This window comes from Typopeltis vanoorti, chromosome 16 (assembly GCF_054136105.1).
Source record: "Typopeltis vanoorti isolate ZY-2024b chromosome 16, IOZ_Tvanoo_1.0, whole genome shotgun sequence".
Classification (NCBI taxonomy): domain Eukaryota; kingdom Metazoa; phylum Arthropoda; class Arachnida; order Uropygi; family Thelyphonidae; genus Typopeltis; species Typopeltis vanoorti.
In genome coordinates, this window is record NC_143564.1 from 54,237,871 (window position 1) to 54,253,790 (window position 15,920).

Genomic DNA, 15,920 nt, shown 5'->3' on the forward strand with positions numbered 1-15,920 from the left:
TACAAGTTTAAGATAAGATTCCTGTTTTCATGAAGGCTTAATACAGGTTCTATAAGTTTAAAAATCACACACACACACATATATATATTTTTTTAATAGAGTTTTCATCTCTCTCGTAATAATATTATGTCCAATGAAATACGAGATCGCTTCCTGCCATAAAACGGTCAATCAGCTGGCAATCACACACACAACCCAAACATCCTCATAATACGAAGGCTTTGCTAATGATCAGTTAAATTTTAGGAATAAACCTACTATACGTAAATAAAAAGGAAAGATATTGTATTAAAAAAAACATAAAACACACACACACATACAAATACACCGAATAATTGCAGGTTTCAGTAATCAGCAAATTGGGGGAGCGGACAAGAACTTGACAACGCGTTCAGAATGAAAAAATTTATTTTTAAATTTACAGAACTATGTTAAGCCTTCATGAAAACAAATCTTATCTTAAACTTAAAGAACTGTTAATAAAAACATAAGTTTCGAAAACACAGAATTATTCACCCACATCGAATCAGAAGTTCATCGAACGTTATGACACGAGAGTCAACTGCAAACTGATTGAGTAACTGGTGATGCATGTCAGCAGGGCTGGCAGAAGCAGGCATCGGGGCACGGTTCATAAGTTCATTTTTAAGAAAAAAAATTTTTATCATAAAAACAAAAAATTCTTGGAATGATCAATATTAAAATAAATAAGGCCGGATACATTGAATAAAAATTTTTAAAAAATTGTATATTGCTGTGTCTTTGATCAGCCTGCTGTTTACAAGTTTGCAGCGAGAGCAGGCTAAATGCTTGCCTGCAGAATGTTGTGACTGCTGCAGTCTATCTAAAATGAAACGGTGAACGGTTTTTATGTGCAGAAACGAATTTTCGTACAAAACATTTGTTGCTAGTTAACCAATCATATGGTACGCATTTCAGTAGGCTACTGACAGGAGCGCAGTGCGGACTATTATTTCATCTCTGTGTCGTGTTGTGTAATAATTTCTTGTGGGTATAAAATAGAAATGGAATCAAAAATTTTTAAAAAAAAGTTATCCGGTGCACAAAATCGTAAGCATCATGCTGCGAAAGAAGCAGATATTAAAAAACAAACTGGGGCTCTTAATAAATTTGTTAAAATATTAAAATATTCTGATGCAGATTGTAACCAACTCGATAAATCAGAGTTGAGGAACCGTGCACATCATCCAGTTTTCATGATAGTATTATTGCAACTATAGAACAAGATAACAAGACACAAGATTTAAGTGAAAAACAGTTAGGAGAAGATTTAGTTGTAGTTGGCCACGAAACTAACACATTGTTAGTCTCTGTAAATTTAGATCCAGGTGAATGGGGAAATATTAATGAAATATTACGAGCTGCTTTAATTGAAATGGGAAATGTTCAAAAGAAAAATATAATATATCCCAGAGATACATATGGTCGTAAATTTGGAGACACGTATTAAAATTAAAAAAAATGGAAAACGGGGAGCTCGTGCCAAGAACATGGCTCATTTATTCCGAAACTTTAAATTCTGTTTTTTGCTTTTGTTGCAAACTTTTCGCACCTACTGAATCAGATAGTCTTGTAGAAGGTCATAACGATTGGAGAAATGTAAGTACAACTTTGCATAGACATGAGACTAGTTTAACTCACATGAAAAATTTCTTAAAATGGAAGGAACTTGATAAAAATTTAAAAAACAAAACTACTATTGATTACCAGCCTCAAAGCATGCATGAAATGGAAAAGAAACACTGGACGCGTGTTTTAGAACGCTTGATTGAAATTATGAAATTCCTTGGTAGCCAAAATTTAGCTTTTCGCAGATCATCTGATAAATTATATGAAAGGAATAATGGCAATTTTTTAAAATTAGTCGAACTGTTTTTGAAGTTTGATCCTGTTATGGAAAATCATGTTGAAAGGGCCATACAAGGAAACAATAGAGTACACTATTTGAGTAAAGACAGTCAAATTGAAATATTGGAAACTTTAAGTAATGCAATCAGATATACAATTTTATTATCAATTCGAAAATCTAAATATTATTCCATAATTTTAGACTGCACACCTGATACAAGTAAAACAGAACAAATGACCATTATTATTCGCTTTGTTTCCTGTGACAATGGAATTGTCAAGATCAGGGAAAACGTTTTAGGTTTTGTAGATATATCAGATTCCACAGGACATCGTTTATGTGCAACAATAACGGAACAACTGGAAAAATGGAACATTCCCATTGAAGACATGCGAGGTCAAGGGTATGACAAAGGGGCAAATATGAAAAGGAAAAAATATGGGCTCCAAAATTTGCTTTTGAACAAAAATCCTCGAGCTTTTTACGTGCCGTGTGCTGCTCAAACTCTAAATTTAATCATTAATGATGCAGTCAAAATGAATGCAGGTGCAATTTGTTTCTTTGCAATTATTCAAGAAATATACAATTTCTTTTCATTCTCTTACAAACGTTGGAAAATCCTCAGCATGAAGCACAAATTACATTATATGCTAAAATAAAGGACTACAAAGTTATTTGCTCTCTTATAACTTGACATGATTTACTTAACAGAATAAACCCTGTGAGTCCAATGCTTCAAGAGAAAAATATGAACATTACACTTGCTTTAGAATCTATCGAAAACTTTAAAATACTCTTACAAGAGTATCAATCAGATACAAATTTTAAAGAAGTTCTAAAAACGGCAAAAGAACTAAGAGAAGAGGTGGATGGAGAACAAGAATTTAAAACTGGTATGAAAGTTCGACGACGAAAGAAGACTACAATTTGACTACGAGCATCATGAAGAAACGCCACAATCGCAAGAAGATAAATTTAGAGTGAATGTGTTTTATACACTTTTAGACATCGCAATGTGTTTGTTAATAGAACGTTTTGATCAACTTAAACCATATATTATAATAATTTCAATTTCTTGTATAGATTTCTACAAATTAATAACGAAGATTTAAAAAACATTGCAACGATTTAGAGATTCTCTTGAAGGATGGCAACAATAAAGACGTAAATGCAATAGAACTACAGGTATATGACAAGTTATGTGCTTTCCGGGATATTTTTCGGAAGAATAATTTAAATATTCAAAACCCTTTCGATATTCTTAATTTTATTGTGTCCAATAATTTATCTTTCCTTAACTTTTCAATTGCTTTAAGAATACTATTAGCCTTTCCTGTTAGTGTAGCGAGTGGTGAACGTTCCTTTTCCAAGTTGAAATTGATTAAAACCTACTTAAGAACAAGTATGTCACAAAAAAAAGCTCGTTAGTTTGCCGTTAATATTGAAAATGATATATGTGCGGAATTAGACATTAAGATCATTATTTCTCATTTTGTGAATATGAAATCAAAACCCCTAAAATTTTAATTAAAAAAATTTCAAGTATATTTATGTAATTTAATTTATTTTCTGTTATTCTGTAAAGATGTTATTTTTTTGAATACTTATATTAAATGTTCTAATTATTTCTGAATTCTTTTCTTATTTTCTCATCTATCTTGAGTTTCTTTTATTTTCTTAAAAGATAGTTCCACTTATAAAAATTATTAAAAAATTTTTAGAAGTTACTAAGAATTTAGTAACTTGTAAAATGCATTCGAATAAATTTTAACTTTAATTTTTTTAGATTCTGGATCCCTGTATCAAAACTTTTGAGAATTTTTTGAATATTCGGGTTTTAACGATTATCCTGCCCAGTCAACACCTCCGGTTCGTTACATTTAGCAAACCAACGTGTGGCTGTTCTGTCAAAATTTATTTAAGAAATTTCAAATAATTTAAATTTTTATTATCGTAAAAGAACCACACACTCGAATTGTTACAGGGGCGCTTCGATAGAAATTGCATGCAGGCGACGCGCCGGTTTTGCATGTCAGCATTTGCTGGTGCCTGTTGCTTCAAGATCAAACTAGCATAAGTGTGCACTCTAGAATTCAGTGGTAGGTTAATTGTGTGTTTATTTATATATATATAAATCATATACAAATTTTTTTTTAAATTTTCTCTGGGGTTCAGTGCGCCACTTCTAATCATGCAATGCGCCACTTTTGGCGCATGCACCATAGGTTGGCCAACTGGTCTAATGGCTCAAGTCAAAACTCCAATCTCTCACTCAGCTTAGACCAAAGTTCATAACAACTGAAAAAAAAATTTACAAATCCAAAGCAGACATTGTAAGGACCAAATGCAATAAGCTTGTGTCCTGCTCAAATGGCAGTTCAGTCTTCCATGTTCCTTGCAAAGGCTGTGAGATGCAACTTCTGCCCTTCAACATATTTCCACCTTGTTCACACCACCTGGATGGTACAATGGTGACATTTCTAGAGACAAAACAGATCTCCTGAATCAGTTTTTTTTTTACTCCAACTCTTGTATAAATAACCAAAGGAAGTCTCCTTCCACTATTCCATGAAAGATTCACAGTATGATTTCTCTGATCTTTTGCAAAATGCCATCAGAAAAATACTCAAGTCTTGATACTAATAAATCTCCTGGCTCTGATGATATTCTCAAGTTGAACTAAAAGCTTGTACTCCAGAACTAACAACCATCTAGTATCATGTCTTTAAGCTGTCATCTGGCATCTACACAACAGCTTGAAAGCAAACTTTTATCCATCCTGTTTCCAAAACAAAGAGAAAAGTCAACCAAACTACAATTTTACGATGTTCCTCCTGCCCTGTGTGAGCGGACTGCTAACTTCCCCCTCCGATCATTCATTGTGGTAATAGTAGATAGTTTCCTTTTATTGGATTTTTTCAATCAATGCTGGATTATACCCGACTGAACCCTATCCCAGGCCCCATCAGCATTATATTTTTAGCTTTCTGCATAACGTGACTAAGGTCCTAGTAATATTCCTATGGATAATACTTTTTTTTTTAGAAAAATTTCCTTTAACACGACTTGGTTCTACTCTTAATAGATGAATGTAGTTACCATGAGCTGAATTCCGAAGGTGGAAATCACTTGCACACCCACACAATTACTATAAACTGTTATTGCATCTTGCTGGAGACATAACCTCTCTTTGAAAGTCTTCAAAAGACTAACAAAGCACTTGCAACAGACTGGTGATGCATTCCACTCATTCACTACTCTCTCTCTCTCTAAGCAAAACGACTAGTCCTAACACCCTTGCTAACTTCCCTGTTCTGTCCCCCCCACCACCACTTCTCCTATATATGAAGGATCTGCTCACACATATATCCAATCCTATTCACAGCTTTGCTGATGACAGAATCCTCCATCCCTCTTTTTTCTCTCAAAACCTTGTAGTGCAGAGGTGATTCAGGCTTCAAGATCATCTTTAACCAATACAATAGACAGTGATCTCCTTGAGATTATTGTGAAATGAGACCCTAATGCATTTTAATGCTGCCAAAATGCAATCCTATCTCATTCCTGGAAGAAATGGCCATGTTTCACTCTCCATCACTTTTGACAATATTTGCTTACCAACCAAGATCAGTTTTTCACTTCTTTGGTTGACTTTTCACATGTAGCCTATCCTGGCATAAACACATTCCATTCATGCCTCTTCAGTCTCCAAAAAACTTGACATTCTTTTTCATTCTACACAATACTTTTTTGCTGCTATCTCAAATCTGTCCAACCTTAAAATATTGTTCTCATATTTGGGGTGGTTCACCTTGGACTGCCCACAGAATGCTTGATAGTATTATTATTATTATCATCATACTTCAATGGAATTGAATGCAAAGATTCATTGTGGGAGGTCCCACTGTCACGAAGTTCATCATACCACGTAATACTAAATAATTACAGAAGTCACTTATGTAAAATTATTTGTAGAATTTTCAGCTATGTTTCATCCCATTTTCAATACACTACAGGAAGATAACCACAAAAACAGAGCACAACAAAAATAGCTGAAAATGCTACAAATAAACAATTTCACATATGTGACTTCCATAATATTTAGTATTACCAATTAAGGAGTGCTTAAGGGTCAAAGCTGTATAACTGAGAGGAGATCTCCACATAGCCTTTAAAGGAATGCGGAGAACCGACCAGGGCTTCTGACAATGTCCAATCCTCACCTTCTCGTGGTGCACCCTGTTGGGTATCTACTTGGATACTGAACGAACAAGGATGGGCTGGCAATTTGGGATTTAGCCAACCAAATTATATTCTTATTGGTTAAACCAAAATAAAAAATGATGGTACGACATGACAAAATTTCATGTCGGCTGGGGCATCGCCCGGTTAAACAAGGCCCCCGTTGTTTTTGCCATGGAACCAGAGCAAACAGCAAAAAGTCAGCTACTGGAACAAATCTGAAAACAACCGCCAACTCAACATCACCAGAATTAAAGATCCATACTATCAACATAAGAAGCCTGAATGGCAAAGAAACGGAGCTAGCTGAGGAATTAGAAAAGTACCAGATCGACACCATAGGGGTGACAAACAAAAAAGACAAAAACTGGTGAGATCTTTCTGAGCAATAAATACAAAATGTTATATTCAGGCAATGGCAATCAAGGAAAAGAGGGAGTAGCCATAGTATTCTACACAAAATACAAGGCTAATCTTCTTGAATGGCAGGGAGTCTCAACTAGAGTAATGTGGGCAAATATGAGAATGGGGAAATGGACAATGAGACTTATTTGTGCCTATGGCTCCACAGAAGGTTCTACTAAGGTAGAAGTGTAGGAATTTTTTCAGGGTTTAGAAAAGGCAACTGACACAATAAAAAAGGAAAAGTTGGTCCTTGTTGGGGATCTAAATAGCAGAGTAGGAAATGATTGTGAGACATACAAAAATATTTTGGAAAAATTTAGAGAAAAGAGCAAAGCTAATAATAATGGCAAATATCTGTTGGATTTTTGCTCAGGACATGGACTGGTTATTACTAACACCATGTTCCAACATAAAAATGTGCACAAATTCACATGGAGAGAAGAGACAAGGAATAAGAAAAGTCTCATTGACTATGTTATTGTTGATAGTGATGTTTTCTCCCCGGTGCAGGACACCAGAGTGTACAGAGGATTTGAAATTGAAGTGATCACTATTTAGTCTTCAGCAGGATAAAATTGAATTTCATATTGAAAAGAATAACATGTAAGAAAGTTTTAAACTGAATAAAAGTTGAGCAGCTCTCAGATGTGAACTGTAGACTAAAATACAGAAAGATTATTGAAAAGAAAATGAAAGAGTTTGAGAACAGGAATCAAACCTTGGAGATTAAGTGGCAAACTGAAGAAAACATTGACTGATTCTGCCAGAGAGGCATGTGGTGAGGTTGTGTGCAGGATAAAAAAATCAGAACTCCCTGGTGGACACAGGAAGTTAAAGAGGCAGTGAAGGAAAAGAAGAAAGCATATCAAAAGTTCCTGGCAAATAAGTCAGCTTTTACTCTTACAGAATACAGAGACAAATGTAAGAAAGCTAAACAGTGTGTAAAACGAGCTAAACAAAAGTCATGGGAGGACTTTGGCAGGAATATAGAAAATAAATATCAAGAAGGTGGCAAAATATTCTGGAGGGTGTTGAAGAAGCTTAGGAATGGAGGAAAGAGTGCTGTAAAAAGGAGTCAGAGATGATAAAGGTGAAAAAGATATCCTTGAAGTATGGAGTAATTATTTTGAAAAACTGCTAAATGAAACAAGCAGTGATGACAGCACAGTGGTAAAAAACACTGACCAGGCATGCAATCAGGAATACATATCCATACTTGAAGTAGGAAAGGCCATCAAAGGCTTGAAATGTGCAAAGGCAGCAGGAGTAGATGATATTCGACCAGAAATGCTGAAGTATGGTGGTATAAAAGTCTTAAAGTGGCTGCACTGCATAGTTCAGAAAGACTGGACAGAGGGACGAATTCCCGATGATTGGAGTAGAGCTCTCATAGCACCCATATATAAAAAGGGAAATAAAACTGAATGTGAGAATTACAGAGGTATTTCCCTACTGAGGGTTCCTGGCAAGATCTATGCAAGTATACTTAAGAAACGGTTGAGAAGAATTGTGGAAGAAAAGCTTGGTGAAGAACAAGCTGGATTCAGGCCAAATAGAGGCTGTCAGGATCAGATCTTCACTTTACGACAAATAGTCGAGAAAGCATGGGAATATAACAAAGATCTGTATTTAAGTTTTGTCGATTTGGAAAAGGCATATGACAAGGTGCCAAGAGAGAAGCTATTCAATACGCTGCAGTTATATGGTGTCAATGGGGCATTATATCAAGCAATACTTGGTCTTTATTTGAGTTGTAAGTCAGCAGTTAGAATTGAAGGAAATACAGGAAGATGGTTTAATGTTAAATCTGGTGTGAGACAAGGATGTACATTATCCCCTCTGTTATTCATTATCTATATGGATCACATTATGAAGGAAAGTGGTATTAAACATGATATAATAATTAATGTCAGCTCATTGTTTTATGCGGATGATGTTATACTTCTAAATAAATCCGCTACAAGTCTGCAAGATTCTCTGACTAAATTGAATAGCTGTTGTAATAGATATGGTATGAAGGTCAGCAATAAAAAGACAAAGACAATGAAAATAGGCAGAATCATTGAAAATGTCAACTGTGTTGTGAATGGAGAACCTGTGGAACAAGTAAAACATTTCAGCTACTTAGGCATGATTTTTACTGAAGATGGTAAATTAAATATAGAAATAGACAACAGAATCAGCAAAGCTGGTATAGTGGGAAGTCAATTGAATAAATTTCTATGGAATAAGAGAGAAATTAGTTGGAACACTAAATTAGCTGTATACAAGACTGTGTTCAAACCAGTTTTAACTTATGGATCTGAGAGCTGGGTCAGAAGTAAAACACTTGACCAAAGACTAGAGACCACAGATATGAGAGTCCTGAGAAAGATTATAGGCGTGAACAGATGGCATCAATGGCAATATCATATTAAAAATGAGGATATTAGGAAAGAACTTGACATTGTCAACATTCAGGAATATGTTAGCAGAGCTAATCTCAGGTGGTATGGTCACTTAAATACAATGGGAGAAAAAAGATTAGCAAAACAAGTGTTCTCTGCCAGGTTGGCAGCAAAACAACCCAGAGCTAGACCAAGATATAGGTGGATTGATATGGTTCAAAGTGCCTTAGACCATAGAAATATAAGATCTGATAATGTTAGTCTTGACAAGTAACAGATTGATTTGGAGGAAAATTGTAGATAAGAAGTTAGTAATGATGTAAATTTTTCATGTAGTACTATCATATCCTGTACACCCCTTGAGGGTACATGGCAGGAATTTGATGATGATGACCAATTATATCTATTTTTAAATCAAATTGATGCATTCACTGTTTCCACACACCACATACTCAAGAAATGCACTCTATCCACTCCATGTAAAAGACCTACTTCTCACTCTCTCCCCTGCTCACACCTTCCAAGGATGGTCCCTTGTGGTCCTCAGTCTCTTCCTTCCCTCTATGTAAAACCTCCACATTGATATCTGGTAATAACATCTTACCAAATATATGTCTCAATCATATCCTCCCTTCTCCTATCCACCAGATTCCATACTTAGTCAATTGTCTCTAAACCTTTTCCAATACTACTTCATCCTTTCAAAAACCAGATGAACTAATCAGTGCACAATAATCCATATGTAGCCTCCATCAAATCCTTATACCATGAAATAAGAACATCCTTACTTGTAGACATCATTATCGTAATCCACTGGAATGTGCTCACAATTTTAGTAATGTGTCTCTGAAACTTCAGATCCTTGTCCATCCTCACCAGCAAATCCTTCATCTGCTCTAAGATCTTCCTACCAATCACATACTCTGCAATCCATCTATGTCTCCCAAATTTTAAAACCTTATACTTTCAACACTGAACAACTGAAACCACACTCATTTGTTCATTCCAGCCTATTCAAGTCCTCTTGCAAAGCTTCAAAATCTACTTCTCATAGTTCTTTCCAACTATGCATCATCTGAAAACAACTGCATAGCACCATTCACCAGTCTCATTAACATATCCTCAAGGCATGATACCTATTAGCTAACAAATATTCAATCTAGTGTAATAAACTACTATTCAACCCCATCCATTCCAATTTAATTATCATGTTTGTCATGTGGCAATTTATCAAAGGCCTAGGCAAAATTTAAATATCACTAAGTATGCACCACCTTTATCTAATGCATTTGTCACCTTGCTAACAACATCTAGCCTTATCACCTCGCTTATGAAGGGGAACAATTTTGTCTTTTTTCTACTCCTTTGGAACATAGGCTAATCAGACTAATGGTAAAAAGGTACAGTGCTGTTGTTAATTCCATGGAATATTCCCTGGTGATATATTATCAAGTCTTGCAGCCTTATTCAAATCTAGTTTATTAAATTTCTTATATGCCTCCTATTCACTCACCATTAGTGCCTCCTCTTCCCTTCCCAGTGCACTCAAGTTCTGTATGATGTCACATTTACAAGGAAGTAACCTTTATGATTTGCTTATTTAATATCTCAACTGTGTCCTCTACAGTGTTTATCATTCTACCATTTTCAACAACCAATTCTTCCATAATCATTTTTTCTTCTACTGGTGACTTATCAAAAAAAAACTATGCACTTTCATTTGGCTTCATTAGCTAACTGTTTCTCATTCGGCACTTTTGCTAGCCTTACTAAGCAAGTCATCTTTCTCACTTGCTCTTTGTACTTCTCATGCAACTGATTATTGTCACTCATCTTATTTTGATTCTAATGCTTTCTTCCAAACTGTATGCTTCACTTCTTCAGTCATCCATTTTACATCAAGCTTATTTAATCTCCTGACCTTTGGAATACATTCATACATTGCCTCTGTCAAATACAAAGGGGAGTCTTGAAAGTTATGATAAACATCTAGAACAGAAATGATATTAAAGCAACTGATGTAACCACAAGAAAGATAATAATAATAGCATAGTTATGAAGGTAACTTATGTTTTTATATTCTTATATCCTCGTATGTTCTTTTTGTTCTAGGTGTTTATTCGAACTTTCCAGACCGCCCCCCCCCCATAGCTCCTGAGCAGGACCTAAGCAGCACTGATCCCCCCCTTCTCATCCAGTTCTGCATTTCATGATATATCTGTCTCCTGAGTGTCATAATCGCTACTTTTAATGTTAATCATATACGAGCATATCCCTTTCTCGCCGAAGTCCTCATATGGCTGACCACTCAAATCATCATTTCTTGATCAAATTTACCAGTTGAAGGAAGATTTCACATCTCATTTATAATAACATCTTCTGATGAGATGATGATCTTGATCTTTGCATGTCCTCTGTTAAATACTGCCTAAGGTAGCCGAAGTCCTCATATGGCTGACCACTCAAATCATCATTTCTTGATCAAATTTACCAGTTGAAGGAAGATTTCACATCTCATTTATAATAACATCTTCTGATGAGATGATGATCTTGATCTTTGCATGTCCTCTGTTAAATACTGCCTAAGGTAGCTGTCTCTTCATTCCAATCTATATTACCCTAATTAAAGTCAACCATAATGATCACCTTTTCTTATTTGCCTATACATTTCATCTCTATATTTGAGGACTACAGCAACATCCAACACTACCAGACAGCCCTCTCACTGACTTCCTCCAGTCACATTCCCATAGGTACTTGTAGACATCATGTAGCAGTTGCTACATGTTTTTTAATATAAGTATTTCCATGGATGTTGCTCCAATGAACTGACTACTACCATCCCTCCACCTTCCTTAAATCACATACAAACATGAGCAGCTGCTGGTTCACATCCATATGGCTTTGTGAAGGGTCAGTCATGCCATAGTAATTTACTTTTTTATAATAGAGTAAAAGCTGAGTTGGATAAAGGAAATGGATACACGATGATTTTGCTGTATTTTGCAAAGCCATTTGACAGAATACCACATGGAACTCTGTTAAGCAAAGTAGAACAAATGGAGATGGATACGACACTGGTTAAATGGATAAGAGGGTGGCTACTGGACAGATATCAAAAAGTGGTATGGAGAGGCAGAATCAAGGCAAAAACAGATAACTGGTAGTGTGCTCCAAGGTTCAGTGCTGGGACCATTGCTGTTTAATTTGTACATAAATGATATAAGAAATAACCTGAAAGGAAATATTCAGTTGTTTGCTGATGATGTGAAATTTGGTAGAGTAAGAGTTAATCAAGGCAATGTGCTGAGCTTGCAGGATGATTTAAATAGGCTGTTTGTGTAGTCAAAAGATAAACCGGTGTCAGTTTAATGTGGAGAAATGCAAAGTTATGCATTTTGGGATAAATAGATTACAAGCCATGTTTCAATTGATGGCGCTATACTCCAGGAAATAAATGAAGCTAGAGATTGAGGGGTGGTGGTAGACAGAGAGTTAAAGTTTAGAGGACATACTGCTAAGGTAGCCCATAAGATTACTTGGCTATTGAAAAACACATTAACAAGTAGAGATAAGGAAGTTGTTATTCCTCTTTATAAGGACTTGATATGCACACATCTGGATTACTGTGCTCAAGTCTGGTCCCCTGGGTTTCTTGGGGATGAGGAAGCAGTGGAGAGGATTCAGAGGCAAGGCCTGTAAAATGTTCCTTATGAGGATAGACTGAGGGTATGTGAATTGCAGAAGTTGATTGATAGTAGAAAAAGAGGGGATATGATTGAAACATTTAAGTTGCTTAAAGGGTTTACAGGATAGATGAAGGGAAAATGTTTCAGCACTTGGCTAGAGATCAGAACAAGGGGGATCATCCTTGGAAGTTGAATAAAGGTGTGGTTAGCAGGGGTGCGAGAACTAGGTTTTTTGCTTAAAGAGTAGTGAATGAGTGGAATGGGTTGCCAGAGTCAGCTATGAGTGCTCTGTCTGTTAAATGGGTTCAAGGAGAGGTATGATAGATCGTGGATAGACTGAGTCTCCTGCAATAAGTCTTCTGACTCCATGGAGGTGTCTGTATAATAATAACAACAACAACATACAGTTTAGCTCAGTTCCAAACTTATCGATCCAACTCTTCATCCTCCTCCATTCTCTCATTGCATCACACTTTTCCTACAAGATGTTAACTGCATCTAACTAGTCATAGCAATCTCAGCACAAAAAATGTGAAAACTAGCTCTTGCTGTCTATTTACAGCATAAAAAATTCTGACACAATAGTAATAACTATTACATTATACTGAAACCTGTGGGAATGATAGATGATGCAATACAACATAATATCTAATAAACTAATGAAAATGACTGTTTAGCTACTAAAACCTATGTTTATGTAAGGTGATGCAGTTTCTGTAAACATGTATGTGCATGTGTCAAGTCCCACACAGAAACTTTTTTATGATAAGGGTAAAGAATAAACTATGTGAGAGAAGTTTTTTTTTCCCAACATCAACACAAAATTCCTCAACAACCAGTATATATACATCCTACCTATGGACAGTATAATTATTAACAGGTATCTCCATGGAATCCAAGACGAATCGCAGGAAGCCCTGTAACATCGTTCACAATATATATATCATACCTTCCACAATGCAACAATATTTCACCATAGGAATCAGAAACTAATCATTATTAACACAGTACATATCATACCTCTCCTTAAATTGATTAACCGACGAACTGACAACAACCTAAGGCAATCCATTCCACTCATTCAGCACCTCTGATTTGTATGTAATTTGTAAATGAGCGTGTGGCAAGAACATTCAAAAGCTTTAAATATTTCAAGAAATATCGTTATTTCACTTAGATTCTGACATATTTAATGTAATAATTTAAATTGTAACAAGCGAGTGTTTAAGCGGAAATAAATGATATTTCAGAGAAAAGGAAGTGTTTATGTTACGAGATGTTTACCTGTTTCCCATTTTCCAACAAGTGGTAACTTTTTTTTCTTCAACATCGATACGATGAAACGGGAAGAGGAAAATCTTCAAAAAAAAAAAAAACCTATGCATAACCATTATAATAAACAATTACGTTATACCATTATGAACAATAAGTTGTATGCTGGCCTTACCTGTGAGATGTTTTTATAACCAGATTACACGTAAATATATTTTAACTGTAGTTTCAATTTCACACTTGTATTACATCTTTAGACTTTTAGCGATAACTGCAAAAGGAAAGCAACATCAATAACAAGGTAAAATTATGGATCACAATAACTTCGTAACCAGTATTTTTAAAAAATCTGGTAATTAAGACTCGAAATAACCGTCCAAAACATAACATATTTTATATAACGTAACATTTCAAAACATAAGGATTGTGTCCCTTCTTACTTTAATGGTAGAAAATTCAAAACGCAGTTAACGGGAAAATAATAATAAATACCATACAGCATCAAATCGACAAATCTAATAAAAATAAATAGCGAGATCAAAACACACTTAACAGCTGCGACAGCAGTTTAGAGCATTCAAGTTAAGTGCGTAAAAAGCATTTATATATCTGATTGGTGGTTTTTCACATGAATAATTTTTCTATTGGCTGCTGGTTGTAGTAGGAGTAACAGTGGTTGTGGCCTCTTTATTTTAATATTGTTTTAAAAACACAACGTGTGTTCATATTGCAATACCGTCGATATATATAAATTATATTTTTATATTATATTATAAATTATATTTTTAATTATTTCAGATATCCAACTATGTGTTCATTAAAAACTGTACTACACGGGACACCTCCAGTCATTGGCATTGCTAAAGCTTTTGTCGCCCGGGGTAGTCCCTGAGTTTGTTGCCCCTCTCAATACACACCAAAAATACTACAAACAGTGAAAACGACGTATAGGGAAATAAATTAAAACACTTTATTTTTGAAGTAAAACTTTAATTCCAACATTCTAAAATGCTATTTTTCTGGCTTTTCTGTTAGCAAAATCGTCGATGACATTATCGAAGTCTGTTTCATCACTCAGTTGCTGTTCTATAGACAGTATGGCAAGATTTCTTAAATGCAAGGTACTCATTGTAGATTTTAGATAATTCTTAAAAAAAAAAAAAAAAAAAATGAGCCGGTGTAGCTCAGTGGATGTTAACATATATGTATATGTATATGTATATGTATATGTATATGTGGGTGTATATGTATATATATATATATATATGTATGTATGTGTGTGTATATATATAGTCTAGTCGGTGACAAAAGGAAATTTTTCTAAGCCTTTTTCCCGAGTTAGTTGATTTCTGACAAAAGCAAGCGGTTTTTTTCTCCCAGAAACTCGGGTTTTCCATCCCGTAAACTCAAGAAAATCGACCGTAGAACCCACACCATTTCAGACATTAAAATATATTGTTTTAGGGTTAGGGACCACCAGATGCCGGCATTTGTTGAGCCATTCTCTTTGCTGGGTGCCGCTTAATTAGTGATAGCCTTGGGCCAGCTATCTCTGATTGGGTACCAGTGGAGAGTGAACTGCCCACTCAGTCTCCAAAAGTTAGATAGGGCTAAAGTCCTTGGCTACTCCCTATACGGGAATAAAAAGGCGTTAGCGGAGGTAATTCTTAATCAATTTTAATTTAGAAAAATTCCTCTCACAACTAGCAACACTTACAGCATTTGTGGGGAAATTCGCAGTAGTATTACAATATTTGGAACTGAGTTCTCGAAAATGTATTTTAGAGCCTGTGTAGCTCAGTGGATGTGGCGTTTGCACACCACGGCGCTTGGCCGCACGAGGGAAGACTTGATTTCGAGTCTAGCTGGCGACTAGAGGAAATTTTTCTAAGCCTTTTATCGACCGGTTCCTGAGTTAGTCGATCTCAGGCACGGGCAAGCTGGTTTTTTCTCCCGGAAACTCGGGTTTTCGTCCTGTAAACACAAGAAAATCGACCGTAGAACCCACATTGTTTCAGACACTAAATACGATTGTTAGGGTTAAGGACCACGAAA

The 15,920-nt window shown here is 35.5% G+C and overlaps 1 protein-coding gene across 3 annotated transcripts in view; it reads right to left on the minus strand.

The window, feature by feature from the left end:
- LOC150098027 (uncharacterized) overlaps positions 1–14,409 on the minus strand; it is a 253,275-nt gene extending 238,866 nt beyond the window's left edge. For 2 of the 3 annotated variants that reach the window (XM_090406363.1, XM_090406361.1), the window contains exons 1-3: positions 14,306–14,409; positions 14,041–14,136; positions 13,878–13,951 (exon numbers count right to left, since the gene is read on the minus strand). In XM_090406363.1, coding sequence (XP_090262489.1) covers positions 13,878–13,888 — 11 coding nt within the window. In that variant the 5' untranslated portion in view covers positions 13,889–13,951; positions 14,041–14,136; positions 14,306–14,409. The remainder of the gene's footprint in view (positions 1–13,877; positions 13,952–14,040; positions 14,137–14,305) is intronic. The other variant, XM_090406362.1, reaches the window with a different exon arrangement.
- Positions 14,410–15,920: the final 1,511 nt, after the last annotated feature.